Here is a 17,504-nt window from a genome sequence, read left to right on the forward strand (position 1 = left end):
AGTATATTAAGTGTCCATAAGATGTCTAGAAGTACGTGTTATTTTTGTACAGTATGACGTAGAGACAGTTTCACGATGTATGCATTAAGACCGTCCAGTGGCGCCCTCATTGCAGGAATTATGTTATCTAATAAACCAACAAATTTATGTATAAATCAGAAACTTCATATAAACAAGGCTTCCTCAAAGAAAAAATGTAAGTACATACTAATGTCTGTCAAAACTATCCCACAACAGGTGTTAGCAGAATTCTAAATTTCTAAGAAAAGTTTCAAGTGTTTGTCTGTTCTTACGGTGTTAACTAGTGGAGATTGAAAAGATGATTTAAGTTCTAAGGTAGTGTGGCGGGGGCGGCGGCGGCGGCGCGGGGCGCAGTCTCGGGCCGCGCTCCAGCTGCCGGCGCCAGGACGCCATGGCCTCGCTCAGCGACCACAGCTCCGACAGCAGCGACAGGTCCAACTGACGGAGGCTCGCCTGGAATCAATACAAACGGACACTTTAATTATGTATATCGTACTTAGATATTAAATAGAAATCCGTAGAAGTATGAGGATATTGATCCAAAATAATCCTGCCACCTGGTGGTCTAAATCGAAAACTTAAACTTGACACTGACAGGAGAGCCAAAAAACAGAAAGCTTCTGTGCTGGTGTCTAATACGAGTACAATTCACGTGCGCATCCTATAGAAAAGACCCGCTATCGTGCTAGCAAGGAAATAAAAAACTGATTGCGTCCCACTTGGCATTGACTGTATACTGCATATATCTGGGCAGGGTGCTCGAACGGTACGGTTATAGCAACTAGTTTTCCAGTTAGGTTCCAGCAGCTTTTTAACACTGCACTACTTCACTCTTTGATTATTTACAGTGTATGTCTACTTCTCTTCACACAGGCGATGATCTGTGGTAGGGGAGCCTAAGAGGGGATATTTGTAGTTACTCGAGCGTGTCAGATTATGATATAAGTGATGGGGGTTGGTGGGCAGTTAAGAAATCGTTTTCTTAAATCTGACGGTTACAACTTAATTCACATTGTAACCGTGAGATTAAGAAAATCTAACACAATGTGGACTCTATATTATTGGGGGATCCCATTTGCATTTCCAATACTTTTAATTATCGGTACCGCCAAATCTTTTAACGATCAGTAATCATTTATTATGATTTGTTCCGCAGCCATCTGATTCCACTTTCCTATTCGGTCTCGATTGCTTAATGGCTTTTGGAGACGAACACCATCAAATACGAGTACCAAATGATTCACGAATGAATTGCGATTTCTCAAGCACGATTAAACAGAACATTTGACTAAATTTTTCTGATATCTAGTAAGTCATTTGTTGGGGACTAGTTCCCGTTAGTCCACAGTGGGAACTAGGGCTAGGGACAACTGGAATGAAAAAAATCCCACTTAGTCAGTTGAAAACTTGATAATAGGAAAGGAAACTCGTGAACTACACTCATCATCATCAATAGTATAATTAATAGTTAGTAAGTACATACCTAAGTAGTATTGAAAGACCTATGTAATTTAATATATTCTTGGTGCCGCTATCACCGATAAGAAAATGACAATACTTAATGGCGGTGCGGCCTTCGCGACTATTGCATTAGCATGGAATGCGGTGCGATCACGACAAGATGTGGGCCACACAAATAACCGAACTGCTTATTGATATCTTACACCAGCCAATAATATAGACTACCAGTCAGTTGGTAGAGATATACGAGGTTGCGTTTCTCCGAACGAAGTGATGACGCGATTGTCCCAAGTGTCCCGTATATTCAATATTTAACTTTGGCCTTCTTTTCACTGGCCGAATGAACTTGCAAGCTGCTGACTACTGGAACAGGATCTCGATAAAAATATCCACTATTAAAACTATCTTTGCAGTTTAGAAGTCTTACATCCGTTCATACATGTCGATAATAGGTATATGATATGAGCCGCATGCATGAGCACAATTCAATGCAGATCCTAAATCAGAAAACGGTAGAACCGGGCTACTCGATCGTTCAATTTCGCAGAATGATTTGCAAACCGATTTAATGGGAGCGGCGTTCCGACAGTGGAAGCCAAGTATACGGTTATAGCCTAAAAAGCACCATGTTATTTTTTAAATTAATTAGTTAAATTAGTTACCGATTGCGTTATTCAGGTTAAATAATAAAAACAATATCTGTGTGGCATTGGCTTAATAACCCGGCAAGTAACTAACTGTCACCAATGATTCTCTTGCTCAACGGTCAATAGCAAGCATCGTAATAATGCTAAATAAATATTTATTAAATCGAAAAGTCAGTGTATTACATGTTTGGTCCGAAGTCGTGCGTCGGCTATGCTAATAATCAGTAGTTCGCCCACATAATAAGTCGCCTCTATCATTAGTCTAACTAGTTTTCTTTGGAGCCTGATGATTAGTGGAAAAGTCGAGTTTCTCAGCATTACAGAGATTGCTGATAAGATCTCTATCGTACCGGTCCTTATGGTTATGAATCTAGCCATGCCTAATAAGAAGATACCATATATAATAAGCCCATAAAACGCGTCATTTAATATAATCCTGCGGAGATCCCATTACGGACACTAGGTATGTTAGAAACGTTCACGTCTTACTTGGCCGCTTGAGACAAGTACCTATATTTACAATTCAGATATAAGAAGGCAAATTTTTCCACCGCGTCGTCCTTACAGAACTCGTAGTTGCATTTTCATCAAAATTCCGTTCTCATAGGTATTTAACCGTTTCTCATATTTTGTATAAAATGTACCCTAAAGCTATCAAAATGACATAGTTAATCTATGTCCATATCAAGTTTCATATTTCATATAGTTCGGGGTTTAATTTAAACGTTAAGTAAAGATAGACTTTCTCATTTATAATATTAAGCCTGGAACTATGTATTACTATGTTTGTCATAATCGTATAATGTTGTGAATCAGGGAAAGCGGGAAAGTGGTGGTGTCAGGGTCCGCCAGAGATGGAACCAGTGAGGCTTCACTAGCCGATCAATTAATGTTATCATTCCACTGATTAATATCACTGCTGACAGAGAAATTGTGGGACGCGTGAGAGATATTGATATTGGATACTCTGGCAAATTGAGCCTCACTTATTTAGAATAGAAGGTTAATTGTATTGAAAACGCGGAACGTAACCAAATAGACATTTTTCGGTAACGATAACGATTCTGAGTAGAAATAATATGAAAATTCCCAATTCTAACACGAAAGTTACAAGTTTCTTCTACTGAAAAGATCCAGCTTAAGTATATATTTCTCTCGGAATCTGTGTAAATGTTCCTGAAGCTTCTGTTCTTTTCTCCTACAGTGTTCAACCACAGCAAGCACTACCTATCATCCATAACATAAACATACTTTATATACCTAATCTAAATGACTCTTTCAGCAAATATATTAAGTACCTAAGTATCGCGCAAAATAATGGTGCTTCTAGTAAATCCAACTAATCGGAATGTGGTGTAACATTATCTATGCGACGCAAGTTCAAGAATGTACGACGTTCGCAGCGAGAATGTGCCGATGACCAACACTTATGCGGCTTCACACGTGGCTCAATTATTGATTTGTCATGTTATTATTCCATAACTAGGCCAGAAGGGTTTCATGTCTAAAACATACAATATATCACTTATGCAATCAAAATGTCAAGTTACCTGCAATTATAATATTTTACACAAGGAACAGCGTGAAATAATACATACCTATATGACACGCTGGCTCGGCTAAAGCTTTTTTCGATTTCGATGTTTCGATTATGTAAACAATATACGGAGAAAACCCGGTCAATTTTATTTGTATATGTAGAAAACTGATTTATTTACAATAGAAAAGTAAGTTCTAGATCGAAATCTTCTTGAATTTCTAGAGAAAGTGCATTCGCCCCATATATGAAATCACTGCAGGTGCAGACTATGATAATATCATTTTAACATAATGTGATTTTTAAAGTAATTTCAACCGTTAAGATTATTGTGATATGCGTAGGAAAGGAAACAAAAATAAATATTATTTTATTGATACCTCTGGGCTAGACGTTACAATAAAAATTTATGATAGCGGTTCACAACGACAAGTGCATTTGAACGAGTATTATATTCTTTGATTTGAACGCCTCAGGCCAATCCCAACCAATTTATATTCAGATTTTAAATTGCTCAGCAGTACTTCAATATAATGCAATTTAGAACAACTGATACATGAAACGTAAATAAAAGAATTACTATGGTAGGTGTAGGGAATCAAGATAATGTGTGATAATGAAGATGTGGACGTTTATTTCTCTATCGTGTATACTACTGATGGAACAAATTTGCCATACACTTTTGAATTTTTTTGAACACATGTTTTATTTGATTGATTGATTGTGATTTAATTGAACACATGTCAAAGTAGGTACATACAAATAGATACAAGATCGTTAACTCTTAAGGATGCCATAAACAAGATCAACGCAGAGGAAGTTGCTTATTTATTAATTAAATATAATTTTAAATATTATTACTTAGATGGGCTTAGGTACCTATATGTATAAACTGCGTTGATTATGAAGTCAGATAAGGTCATCATAATCTATCAATGCCGATTAATATTTTTAGAATTGAGGTTTATTGCGAATGCGTTAATTATACATATACGTAATATGTGATAAATGTCGGCATGTGAATGTATGAACACGAACGCACATTTGTATAGACAAATATTATTCTTCAAGGAAAATGTAAACATTTCAACCAGCAGCTGTGCCAAATAGTTTTCATGACTGAAGGTAACCTAGCTACACTATAGATAGACAAAACGCGTGCGGCGTGAAGCACGAAACCATTTAACGATTGTGTAAATTGAAGTACTAATAGAAAATAGTAATAGTTGGTAAAACTCATGGAAATAATCGTTAAAATCAGGGATCGGATACCGGTATTTTTTGTATGGGAACGGAAACGGTATTTTTTCGTTCTTTGCTAATTACTTCATTTCTAATTGGGCAATCTAATAATACGAAGTCGTAACCTAAAAACACAACTGAGTCCTACATTTCGAGTATAGAATTATTCGAAAAATATGGTTATTTCTAAGTTTTTGCAAAAAACCGGTTCCGATCCCTGGTTAAAATACCAAAATGTGTCTAAAAAATTATAGTATGAATTAAGGTTAGACGACTTTCCTGTAGACATAATAAAATAAAAGGGGTTAAAAGCAAAATATTCTTACTTCATCCTTATAAGCCTGTTATTTAACCTTCTATTTCTTAAAAGTTGTACGATAATAGTCGTAGAAAAATGTATCCAAATATTCCAAATTGTTAAGTTTTGTAATGTCCACAAAAAATACGTAGGTTTTCTCGAAAGTTTTTGACCCAAGTAAAATAAAATATGTAAATACCAAATTCTCTTGCCGGTCTAATATTTGCAGGTTGTGTTAACGCATCTTTTAAACACTGGCCTGCTGACCAATTACTATTTTCCTATTAATTGGAAAAAGTATGCTGCCATAGGTACCTAATTGCTAGAAGGGTTGTCTAAATTTGTAACACCGAACAGTCGTTCGCTCCCTATGATTTCCTGATTACCGTAATAGAGCCATGATAGGGGTGTCGGACACTCCTTAATGGTATTAAAAGGTCCATCAACGCCCCAACGGCCTAAACATTGACATTTCGAATTTGATTTGAACATGCAACAATCACACAAGTATTTAGGAAAGCCGTCGAAGGTACCTAGTTTACATCTTCAGAAAGAGGCAAATTGGTGTTAATTTACTTGTACATCATTACAATGCATTGCAGCTAGTAGATATGTATACTACCCACCTTTTTATTTTCTTATTGAACGTCGAACGTGTCAACAGATCAGGATATAAAATAAATTTGCCAGCGTTTGATGAATTTTAAATTAAAGGTTTAGGTCTAGCATCGTATAGAAGGTATCGAACTTTTGACGTTTAATCAAGACCAATTTTAGCGTTTATTTCTCTAACATCCGCCGCAAGGAAAGCCGTAACGCCAGCTATTTCTCGGAACAATAACATCAACAAACGGGCGAGTTGTAACAACTAGTTCAAAGGAAACTCCTATTAGGGCTGCCGGGCCATTGTACCCGGTCTATCTGTTCTGTACTGTGCCCGTTCCGTTGCATCCAATATTGGGTAAGTGTATCGACTTCATTACTCATACTACATTCATCTACTCTTACTAACCTCAATTTGAACAAAATACCTACTTTAGGCATGGCAGTGCCATGGCACTGGCATCAAATATCCATGAATGGCAGGTAGTAACTATAGCAGAAATGACCATTGGCAAAGTTTGTCGACAACTGAATTTACATAAGATAACACAGTATTAGTTTAGAAAGGTAATTGATTCCAATAAGAGCATTACCATAGCTTAACTTAAAGGAAGTAGTGCAACAAGTGCAGCTTGCAGTAGTTGCAGTCCTGCATGCCCTGAAGCGCCCCGCCCGCAACTTTCCTTCCTCCAACGGTCGATTCGGTCGCAACAGCCACGTAACTTTATCATTTGCATACAACGTCAAATTATTCTAGATTTACGTTTATAGATCGCTATTCTATTGTTTTTTCCTCATTATTTATAGTCAAACTCAACAAATGAATTGCAATAGGTTTTGAGAGTCCCATCTTGTCTAACTTGACTAAGTTCTCTTTTGAGCATACACACAGTTTATTTATTTGATCAGTTTAACTATACCTGTTTTGTAAATTGACTAAGACTTCAATTAAAATACAGTGGTCAAATAAAATGTTTTAATGAATGTGATAACTGTTCAGTTAAATTCAAACTGATCATGGGTGGCCGTAGTAGACGGTGGGATTTTCTAACTGAATTACGATTTAAATAATTAAACATCAGTATACCTACTATAATATTTACCATTATATAAATAATGCATGCATTCCTTTCTATGACACGCAATGAATTACCATAGAATGTCCTCTTGTATTGTTGCTAATTTCTCCGGGCCCTTCACCGCAGGGCGAGCCGGCGCCGGCGCCCCGAGCCGACACCGGAGCACCCACATGTCTCACATAGGCTTATTTGAATTCAATACTACGAGATTCGAAGAGATAGTGTTTATTGCCTAAGCCAGCAGGAAGCAATGTGTCTCTGTGTTGTGGTTGGACAACCCGTAAAGAAGTTGCTTAGTAGAAGTACTTAGTTACTCTTTTGTTCACGGTAATTTGTGGTTTGCGTAATAAAACTGATTTATAAACGTGCAGTCTTAGGAGTAGTCTAATTTTAATTTTATTTCAGTTCTGTTACTCAGATAATCTAATAAAAGTTTCCGACATGTTATTAAAGAGAGTGTGTGTATGTGTAGTTTTACGGAATCCACAGACATTTATGAATATATGTATGCAATAAATAAATAAATAATTTATATCTAGCCGGGATAAGTATGCTATGTATAGTCAAACCTTGAACGTGATTATTAAATATAAATAAGATTTGGCAAAAAATTCATTTTTGGTACAAGCTTTTATCGCTGACTATACTTTTCTTACGACAGACAACTAATACTCATCGAGACAAATCTAAAAACCCCTAACACAATTAGGTTGCGTAGTTTCATCACAGACTTCCTATGGCCACCTCCTGTATCCATCATCAGATCAGCTCGATGGTACCATAATATTGCATTGTCACCCGACTTACATGTGTATGCAAAATTTCAGCTAAATCGGAAACCGGGAAGTGGATCAAATTTAACTTGCAAGATTCCATTACATAGTTTACATTACATACAGGTCGACCTAATAAAAGCTTGTTAACTAGTAATTTTGGATGAATATTCAATATTTACAATGCTTAAATTTATAGGAATGTTATTAAAAATATATTTGCAAAGTGCTGAATTGTTTTGTTTAGTGTTGTCGTAGTAAGTATGTATTAAGTCTTTCATACAATTATTTTAGAACTCATCTGATCTTACAGCTCTGTATAAAACATGCAACATGAACACTGGATCCTGCTGCCTTTTTGGAGCTTACTTAACCTTATTTGCCTAAAGCTATTAAAACGTTGATATTTAACTCCAATATACGGTATATATCTACATGAAATGAAGTAGTTAAGTACCTGTTCCTAACCTCAAATAGCTCGTCACGGGGCCGGGGCAGCAGCTTGCTCAGTGGCATGAACAGTTAGGTACGAGAGGGCGTTAGAAAAACGGCGCGGCCTCGAGGGACCAGTCCACCCACGAAGCTACCAGTCGTAATGCTCTGCCCTTATTGGTACCGTCGATACGCGCTTTTTGTCGCACCTATTAAGTGTCAAAGAACTCTGGACACATTGCGAAGACATGTGGGTTGGTTTGAGCACTCATTCAGCGTTTTTCATAGTATACACATTCATAGTATATTTGTTCATATACTTACAGTAAGAATATGACACTATAACAATATATTTTAAGTCAGAATATCTGATAAATTCCAATGGACAGCCTTAGCCTTAGCTTAGTACAGGGTTTACGAAGGCTTCATTAGGTTTAAAGGATTTAACTACTAAACTTGAAGTAATGAGACCCTGTAAATAGCTAAATCTGGAGACTGACGGCCATTAAACGAAGTCACAGGTAATGATTAACTTGAAGCAAGTATAGGTTACTACATACGCACTAAATACTTATTTCATTAACACCGGGTAAAATGAGTTTATCGCATTAAGGCAATTAAGTATGTCAAAGGAATTTCGTTAGTAACGTAATATTTTATGTTCAATTATCAAATAATCAATGATAATGGGTTACAGATCACCTAATCTACGAGTGGGCACTAATTCAGACCACTACCGCTTATTTTAGTTGTTTTCACGTTTACGACCTGTACTGTACTCAAGTAAATTAGAAATACATAAGTATGCTAGTTTAAAATGGTTTACAATGCAACTCAATAGCGCTGCTTCATAGCGTATTTTAAGTGCTGAAAAGTGACGGAGTTGCTACATCCGAAAAAAAATCCTACAAGATTGTAACATTTGTAACCTATGAAAATATCATAGATATTTATTGTTGCAGTAAGTAGGTACCTAGTCGAAATGTTGGAGATTACTAGACTAAATAGTTGCTAGAGGTTACTGCGGTTGCGATCACGCGATAAGACATAACTAGTTAGGTCACATAACGTCCACGTCGTTTCGTTCGAATCGATAATATGAACAGGTAATATGTCTGCAACTGTGATAAATGAATTGAAGGAACGCTAGAACCTGGCCTTTGAAATTTTACTAAATTTGTAATTGAATTGAACCTCGGCGTTAATAGTGGTACCGAAACCATTCTGGTTGGAATCGCAGCGCGTTCAAATTTTAATTTAATGCACGAATTCCTGCACGATTGGCCATTCCACGTACTCGTTCTTAATGAGTTTAAATGAGTCGAGAGCCAACCCAAAACTTAAAGTGCAAGCTAACACATGAAGGCGGTATTTAAACGCGGTGCTCTGTTCAGTGACTATCCGGTTTGGAAATTACGAATCAGCAAAAACAGTAGGCCGGTGCGTTAGTCAGCAGCGCTAAAATGGAGCTTGTCAATCCATGGGCTGACAAATGAAATTGTTATAATATGAATTATAAAATTTGGCAACTAGTCAGAAATGTCAGAATAAAACACATTAAAATATTATTTACTCAAACGCCAGTCGGTAACGTGCCAAGATAAACAAACAACAGTGATAGTGAAAGTTACATTACCTCTTACTAGAAATATTACCTACTGTTCTCAGTGTAGTCACTGAAATGAAATGAAATAAGCTGGTTGCACCTCATGCCTCATATAATCTACTTCACATAAATATCCTTAAGGTTTGGAGGCCTAGTTTACTTCGAGTGGTAAGTTACTATTACGACAGGAAAAAATCCTGTAATAATACCTCTCATCTCTCATTAGACTGTACGCAGGGGGCCATTGGAGCGCCGTTTTTGTGCGGCGCTGCGTCGGCGCAGGCCGTGCGCGTGCCGCCACAATTAACAAGGTATTCGCAGCTGCCTACCCATTACACTGTTTCTTTTATAACGTTAAGGGCTACTCGTAAGTTCCTATACTTCCTATAGCATCATACCTAAGATTGTATTTTATGTTATACTAATAGATTCTGACTGCCATATTTGTGAGAAAACTATATTATGTCCTTTCTCAGGACTCAAATTACCTCAATATCAAATTTGATCTAAATCACGTGAAGAGGTAACAGACAACACCGAGTTACTTTCCCATTTATATAATATATAATATTAGTAGGGATTGTAAGAGCTTGACTCTTGAGCTTGACGTGAAACTCATAGAAATTGAACAATAGAAAGGCACCTGGCACAGTGCAGAAGACAGTCGACCTCTTCACTTTTGATATCGTTAATTAGATTTCCGCCCTTATCGTTCCATTCATTTTGTGGGTCATACAGCTGAATTTTTATTCTTTGCACTAAATAAATCTCAAATGTCATAAGTTAACTAGATAAGGGTCATCGTTTTGGTTAATTCGGACTATGATATCATAATATGTGTATGTAACAGAAATTTTGGCATAAACAAGGGACAACAAGAATATGTAATGATTTAATGAACTAATGAATGAACATGATATTTCGTAATTATCGTTAATGCCGCATATGTTAAGATTTGTTAAGCTACCTATCAAAATAGAACTGACCTAATTTTTTAGTCCCTATAGATATAACTACATATATGTCTTCAATATAAGCTTAGATAGGATACCTATTTCACTCTAAGATCGTTTCGTCTCGTATAGCTCTAAAACTGAGAAATGCAGTAGTATCATCCTGATGACATGCCGAATACAAAAAGACATGAAATTTTGTTAGAAGCTTGGCAAATTGCGGTCCGACTAGCCTCGCCGCGGGAACGGTAAAGTATGCAAGCAGGCTAATTGCCCCGGCACATACTGTTGCCAACATTGGTCACGATTTCTTCCTGATTCTCTCCGGTAGGAAAACAATGCAACGCGTAATGTGCAACTTCTTTATAATGTAGAAGATAAAAATCGTCGTTTAAGTTGGTCATGTTATGTCAATTAACTAACTGAACAATACACCATTATGGTTTGGTACATAATGGTGTATTCTTCAGTTAGTTAATTTAACTAATTTGTTTGCAGATTATTTTTATCGTTTACTGTGTGTTCGGCCTCTGGCTGCTGGTAAAAGTGTGACTCCGAAATTCGTAACGTAACAAAAACAAATAACTATATTATTATTGGAAATTACACTATGTGTATTTATACCAATTTACCTGAGTCGAGTAACTGGATCATCGTATAACCGATTGACTCATTTTGTTAAGACCTTAGCTACGTGTGACGTATAACTATTTTTTTAACGATGGCAGAAACTATAATGAATGGACAGGTGAGACGTCATCGTCTCGGCATTGCGCCCGCGCGACCTTCGTGCGACTCCGACACAAGGAACTGCCACAAACTGGTTCCACTGCTATATCTTTGACATTTTTATAAGTTGTTTGTAAACTTTAGAATTCAGTTCTATAGTCGTATACCGTATATAATGTAAAACGTAGCTAGGTAAAGGTAAATAAATGTTCTTATATACACGGCTAATGTTCTTATACGACTCATAGTTTAATAGAAAGGTAGATAGGTACCTAGGTAAATAATTACACAAGAATTATTTATGGCTGTAGTAGAGATGGGCGCCGACCCCTAAAATCGCGGCGGCGGCGCGCCGGCAAATAGAGGCCGGCAGCGGCGTGACGCCGGCGGCGTGGCCATGGATTTTGATGACCTTGGATACCTATGGCTCCTTAAAATCATTTTTTTTAATGATATACGAGGCAAACGAGCAGACGTAACACCTAACGGTAAACGATTACCTTCGCGCGTAAGTGCGTTGCCGGAATTTAATATGGGAATACGCTCTTTTCTTGAAGCTTTGAAGGTCGTATCAGTCCGGAAATACCGCAGGCTTACTCCACAATCCACATTTCACAGTTTAGCTGTGCGAGGCAGGAAGTTTCTGGAGAAACGCACAAGAAACTGCCAACCATCTAAGTGGTGAAGATAGAAATCTTGTCGCGAAGGGCGATTGCGGAAAGAAGCGGCAGGGAAACAAATTCCTTGGAGCACTCCCCGTTGTACAAGTAGGTACATGCCATGGAAAATGCAAAGCGAGTCCACATCTGTACGCAGCGCCAAGGAGTCACGCCCATCTGAATTATTACGATGGCAACTGCCAATTCGTCAGTCTTCGTTGGATGCAGGCCAGAGGGAGAAGCTGGTGCTGGGGTGCCCCTGCCCACTGATGAGAACAGTATTCCATGTGTGGGCAACTGGGCAAATCCGTGCCTTATAAAGCTGTAGGAGGTGGGCCAGTGTGAAATACTATCTCGATCTGTTGAGCACACCGATGCATTTTTGAGACTAATTTGGCCTGACCTTTTAAAAGGCCGTGGAACTGAACTTCACTCGAGATGTCGTCGAAGTAAAGAAGTGCTTTACGCACTGAGCTTTAATTGGTTGAACCGGACATCCGCCATACAGCTCTCCCACTGCGATATATTAGCGGCGCGGCTCTCCCATCATCCAGTGTCAAGTTGTACGCAAAGAGCTTACCCAGAATGTCGGCTTGTCCGACCGATGAATCATTTCCCATGTGCAGAGACAGAAAAGATGGCGTGCAGTAATTCCCCTGGATAGCTTTGACAAGAGACCCGAACGCACGAGTCCCCGAAGGAAGGTGCTCAACTTCTCGCAAATCCTACCAATGTGCAGCGACTATGCTTTGGCAACTACCTACTCTTTTGAAGGACCTGGAGGCAAAGTAAGACTCGTTTTTTAACGCGCTAGTCTAATTTATGAATTAAAATATTAATAATGCGCTATTTGTCGAATTGTGTCCACATATCTATCGTAACTAGATATTATTTTCAACTCTGATGCGCTTCGATAGCGAACCGTGACTCCCGCTAGTTGGCGCTGGAGTGCACGGCGCACAGACAATCCAACCTCTAGACATGGCATAGTCGCGCTACCCCCTCTGCCACATATACGGTAGCGTTACTCCATCTTCGAGTCAATCCCGTGCCGTGATTGGTACGTGTCTTTGAACGGACCAATCACGGCACGGGATTCGCTCACCTCGTCCCCCCGCGCCCCCGTATTTTTGGCAGCATCGGTTTTATGAAAGAATTGGCCTAAGCTCAGTCTAGAGGTTGGATTGTCAATGGCACGGCGTCACGCCGGGCTTTGATCAGGCGGCGGCGGCGGCGCGCCGCGGTCTGACGGCGCGGCGCCCATAGCTAGGCTGTAGTCATCTACCTAAACTGACTGACACATCGCTAGATAATTCACTATTCCGTAGTTTTGACGATTCTAGGGAATGAAAAATATTTTTTAGATATTTAGATATATTACGTATAGTCAAAACTCATCAATAACCGATTTTTCTGTCGTGTAACCAAAACATATTTTAGTCTGCGTTGTCCTACAGCCGTGTAAAAACTACCTGCAACGGAATTCCAAACGAATGAGCTAATTCTTCGTAAATATTTATGAAGATGAAGTCCTGATTTCAAAGTCTCCTAAAGGCCCTATATAAAATGTAGCGCTATTTGGGCTGAATCATACCCCTTAGTCTGCCAAGAGATATTGCAAACAGACGTGGCTGGCATTATGAATCACCCAATTCGGGCTAAGCGAATGTAATAAGATTGAACATCTCCACTACAAAAAAACTGAGATTACAAAAGTGTCTTAAAAGCGAACTGCTGCGTTCAAGGCCTACAACTATTTTTTACAACGTTCGGTTTTCATAAAATGAAGATGTTTTAAAATTTAGCTAAGAGTCTATTAGTAATTAAATATATTTGGTCCGGTTTTTACACGTGTTCAATGATCTTTGCTCTTGTGTTAGAATGCACAGTGTAAGCCTTACTCGAGATTTTTGCAAACATATACTCGTAATTGAACCGATTTTAGTGGTAATTATATACACAGAACTTGTTTAAGAATGTATTGATTCCTGAATACATTTCTACATAAAAACTCGGTGCGTTTAAAAAAATGTATCAAGCAGTTTCTTGTCATGCATACGTAACTACTCTATTTATTTTAAAATAAACCTAATACAGTCGAGATTCAATTACCACACAAATCGACGGAAAATCAAAACATGAATTTAGAGGCGTGCCGTGCATCGCTTGTAAGTCGAGGAGGCGCATAGAATACGATATGACGACACAATGCACATTATAAACATTGCATCTGTATTCCTCACACGTGCCCAGATTTGGCTCTTTGTGCAGTGACCTCGACTGACTATGTAGTACAAGGTGCCATCGTTCGAACTAAAGTACATACGTATACTTAAGAATTAAAGGCGTAGAAACCTAGATCCAACTTAGAATCTCGCAATGGAACCAAGCGAGCGAAAGAGATATCATTACGATTTACATACTTATACGGCCTTTTCACGACTGTGAAGGACTTTCTTTAGCAACTCAACTCAATCGAATGCAGAAAAAATTACGGTGATGATATTCATGAAATTGGCAATCACACACATTATCTACGTTTCGGTTGCTACAATGATACTAAATAATGAAAACGGAATGGTGTCTTAATGTTGACTGTGTTTGACTTTGAGGACGGTACGGTACCCGGTGGCTTGACGACAATTGGTCGCTTGGTCGGCCGAAGTTTGATCAAACTTTCCAACCTGACCTATTAAATTAAATTAAAATTTCTTTATTAAAAACAACATAATCGTCTATAAATATGTTAGTTATTGATATTCATTTAACAAAATTTAATTGTATTTGGTTTTGTTATGCCCCAATCACCTTGGCATAGCAAACAATTAACATTTCACCAAATACCGTGACCTTTCGTCAAAGAGGACCTAAAATGGTGGATTTCTACGAAATGTCAGCTATAGTTATAGCGAATTAAATATGATGTTATGAAATAATGTTTTAGCATATTATAGGTCATCCAGTTAATTAGAAATATAATCATTATTTTATTATCATTATAATAAACAGGCATAAAGTGTCGTTTGACGAGAAACTATAAAATTTTCCGTAGTGTAAAATATCAGGAGTAGGACTACCAGTATACCTGGCTGATGAAGTGGTGGTTGCATTAAGCAGAGCAGACTGATGCGATCTTAATTATCAATTAGCGGGGGATCCTCGCCGCGGCAGCGGTCGTTGGCTGCGCGAATTTAGACGCGGGAAAGGTCGACAAAGATGACTCATATCATATGACTCTGACAACACGCGTGGTGGCTTCATATCTCTTGCTGACGAAGTAATGAAATCATAGTTAGTATATGAACGCCCTTAGGAAAGATATCGCCATTTATTTCAGCAAACGGAAATACGATACAAAATTTCATGATAAAAAAATTATCGGTTACAATAACAATTTGGAGCAACGATACAAAACCAGAGCACGGCTTTATTGATAGGTTCATTGGTCTCCATAATTTTAGCAAATTAGTGAATATATTTTACTAATACTTTAGAATTTTAAATTAGTTAAGTCCGGAGTTTTGGCAGAAAGTGACAGTAACATATTTCCATCCATTATAACATTTTCAATAGGGGTTAAGTTTGGCCGCGTATTCCAACTGGTAATGAAAGAGCTAGCATGCAGAGTTCTCGCACTGACCAGTGTAAAGTGACTTCTGAACTATGTGAAATCAAAGAATGAGATTATATTGTTTCCCCCGAGCCCACGACTCGCACATGACTCGTAAACGGTTAGAATGACAGAGTTGGAACCGACGAGAGTTCCGTAGCGGGCATGAATGAAACATGATCAGGTGAAAACGAGTTTGGTTGGTGGTCTTGCTTTGAAACAATGCATCATAAATTCCTCCGTTTATATGTACTTTCAATCGCACATTTGATACGTTTGGGGCATCAAATTACAATTACGTAGCGGAGGAAGTAAAAACGCCTAAATAATGCACATTGGACTTGGAATAATTCCATTTCAGTAAAAGGTACAGTGGTGCTGGTGTTCCATTTTATTCGATTCAACCGCAGATAACACAAAAACGAACAAAGCAATTACTCTATGATATAGACGAAGGAAGGAAGCTTAACCACGGCCGAATAGCTACCCATTAATAAGCATGTTATTCTTGTACACCGAGAATTGGTGGAACAAATCTAAGTGTAACATCGAAATCCCTAACAATGTATTACGGAGATCTGTCTGCACTGGTTCACTTGAATGGCCGGTAATGGTAGTAACAATAACAACGCAGTAGTCACAGTGAGTCATAAACGCCTTGAGATCTGAGGCCTTCGGTCACGCTCTGATGACCACCCAAAGACCTCATAGCTGCAATACCCTTCCCACGGTTGGGAGCATATTCTATACTATAACACTGTTTTTTGGGGCATTGTAGGCTCAGTTCGATGGAACTTGCCGTGTGCTCCTAAGTATAAAGTCGTCATTAATACTGTCAACCTTAGACAAATAGTAATGTTAAATTGAAAGTAAGTGGTTTATTTTACAGAATAATTCTTTAACAAAACATAATGAAAATTATTCAGTTTGGTAAGAATTTAATAAGAACCTAATTAATTCCAAGGTTACATTGTATTACAAACCATCCTTGGAAATTTGAGCTCCCACAAAGTATATTCTGTATACCTATTGGTCTCCTCATATAATATCGTGTATGGGCACAGGAACTAACAAATGCTTGTACATTGTAAAAAAATGCAAATACCTACATATTATAGCCTAGGAAACGGCCACAGAAATGCCCATATGGAATTCATATCAACATTTAAATATGTAACATCAACCAATATGTCTGTATACACAACAGATATGTACGGTCAGCTGCAGAGATAACTGACTCCTGCATCGTCTTCTATTATATGTATAGTTTGCAGGGAGGTCCAACTATCTCTGCAGCTGACTGTACTAATCTTTGTATGCAATGATCATATAACGATTAGTCAGCAGATAAGTCCATTACAGAAACGTCGCTTCTATTGTTTCTTGGGTTTGCGAAACCCGTGTAGTGTTACAGTGTTCACTTTCTTTTTCACAGCTACGAGTATATTTTCAGCGTACGTAAGCGTAAATTGCAAAACGAATCTGTTCAGCGGCGTCGTATCGTATCGCTTCGCCGTGGGAACAGGGGTACTGCAATTCCAAACGCTTTATAAGCTCCGGAGAGGAACAAGCGCGAAGCGAAAAGCGTGTGTGTAAAACGTGTGCTATCCGATATGCATCTACTGTTGGTACAGTACATACAGGTCGAACCTAACCTACGAGATCCAGCAAACTCCAGCTCCGAACCAGCACGTTTCTTTTGTTTATATCTAATTCGCGGCGGAATCGCGAACTTGCGTGCGTTGCGACAACGTGCCAACGTTGTGACGACAAGTGGGAAGCTAGAATATGACGAGGTGATCACTGTTGGTGGACGTAAGTAGAAGCAGAACAACATGAAGCGGTTGTTATCTT

At 38.3% G+C, this 17,504-nt stretch overlaps 1 protein-coding gene across 1 annotated transcript in view; it reads right to left on the reverse strand.

Annotated features, from left to right (window-relative positions):
• Positions 1-245: 245 nt before the first annotated feature.
• Positions 246-17,504, reverse strand: part of LOC134650542 (anaphase-promoting complex subunit 11-like) — a 40,022-nt gene continuing 22,763 nt past the window's right edge. Inside the window, exon 3 of the mRNA XM_063505499.1 lies at positions 246-474. Within this exon, the coding sequence (XP_063361569.1) occupies positions 325-474 (150 nt within the window). The 3' untranslated portion in view covers positions 246-324. The remainder of the gene's footprint in view (positions 475-17,504) is intronic.

This window comes from Cydia amplana, chromosome 1, assembly GCF_948474715.1.
Source record: "Cydia amplana chromosome 1, ilCydAmpl1.1, whole genome shotgun sequence".
NCBI classification, from domain to species: Eukaryota; Metazoa; Arthropoda; class Insecta; order Lepidoptera; family Tortricidae; genus Cydia; species Cydia amplana.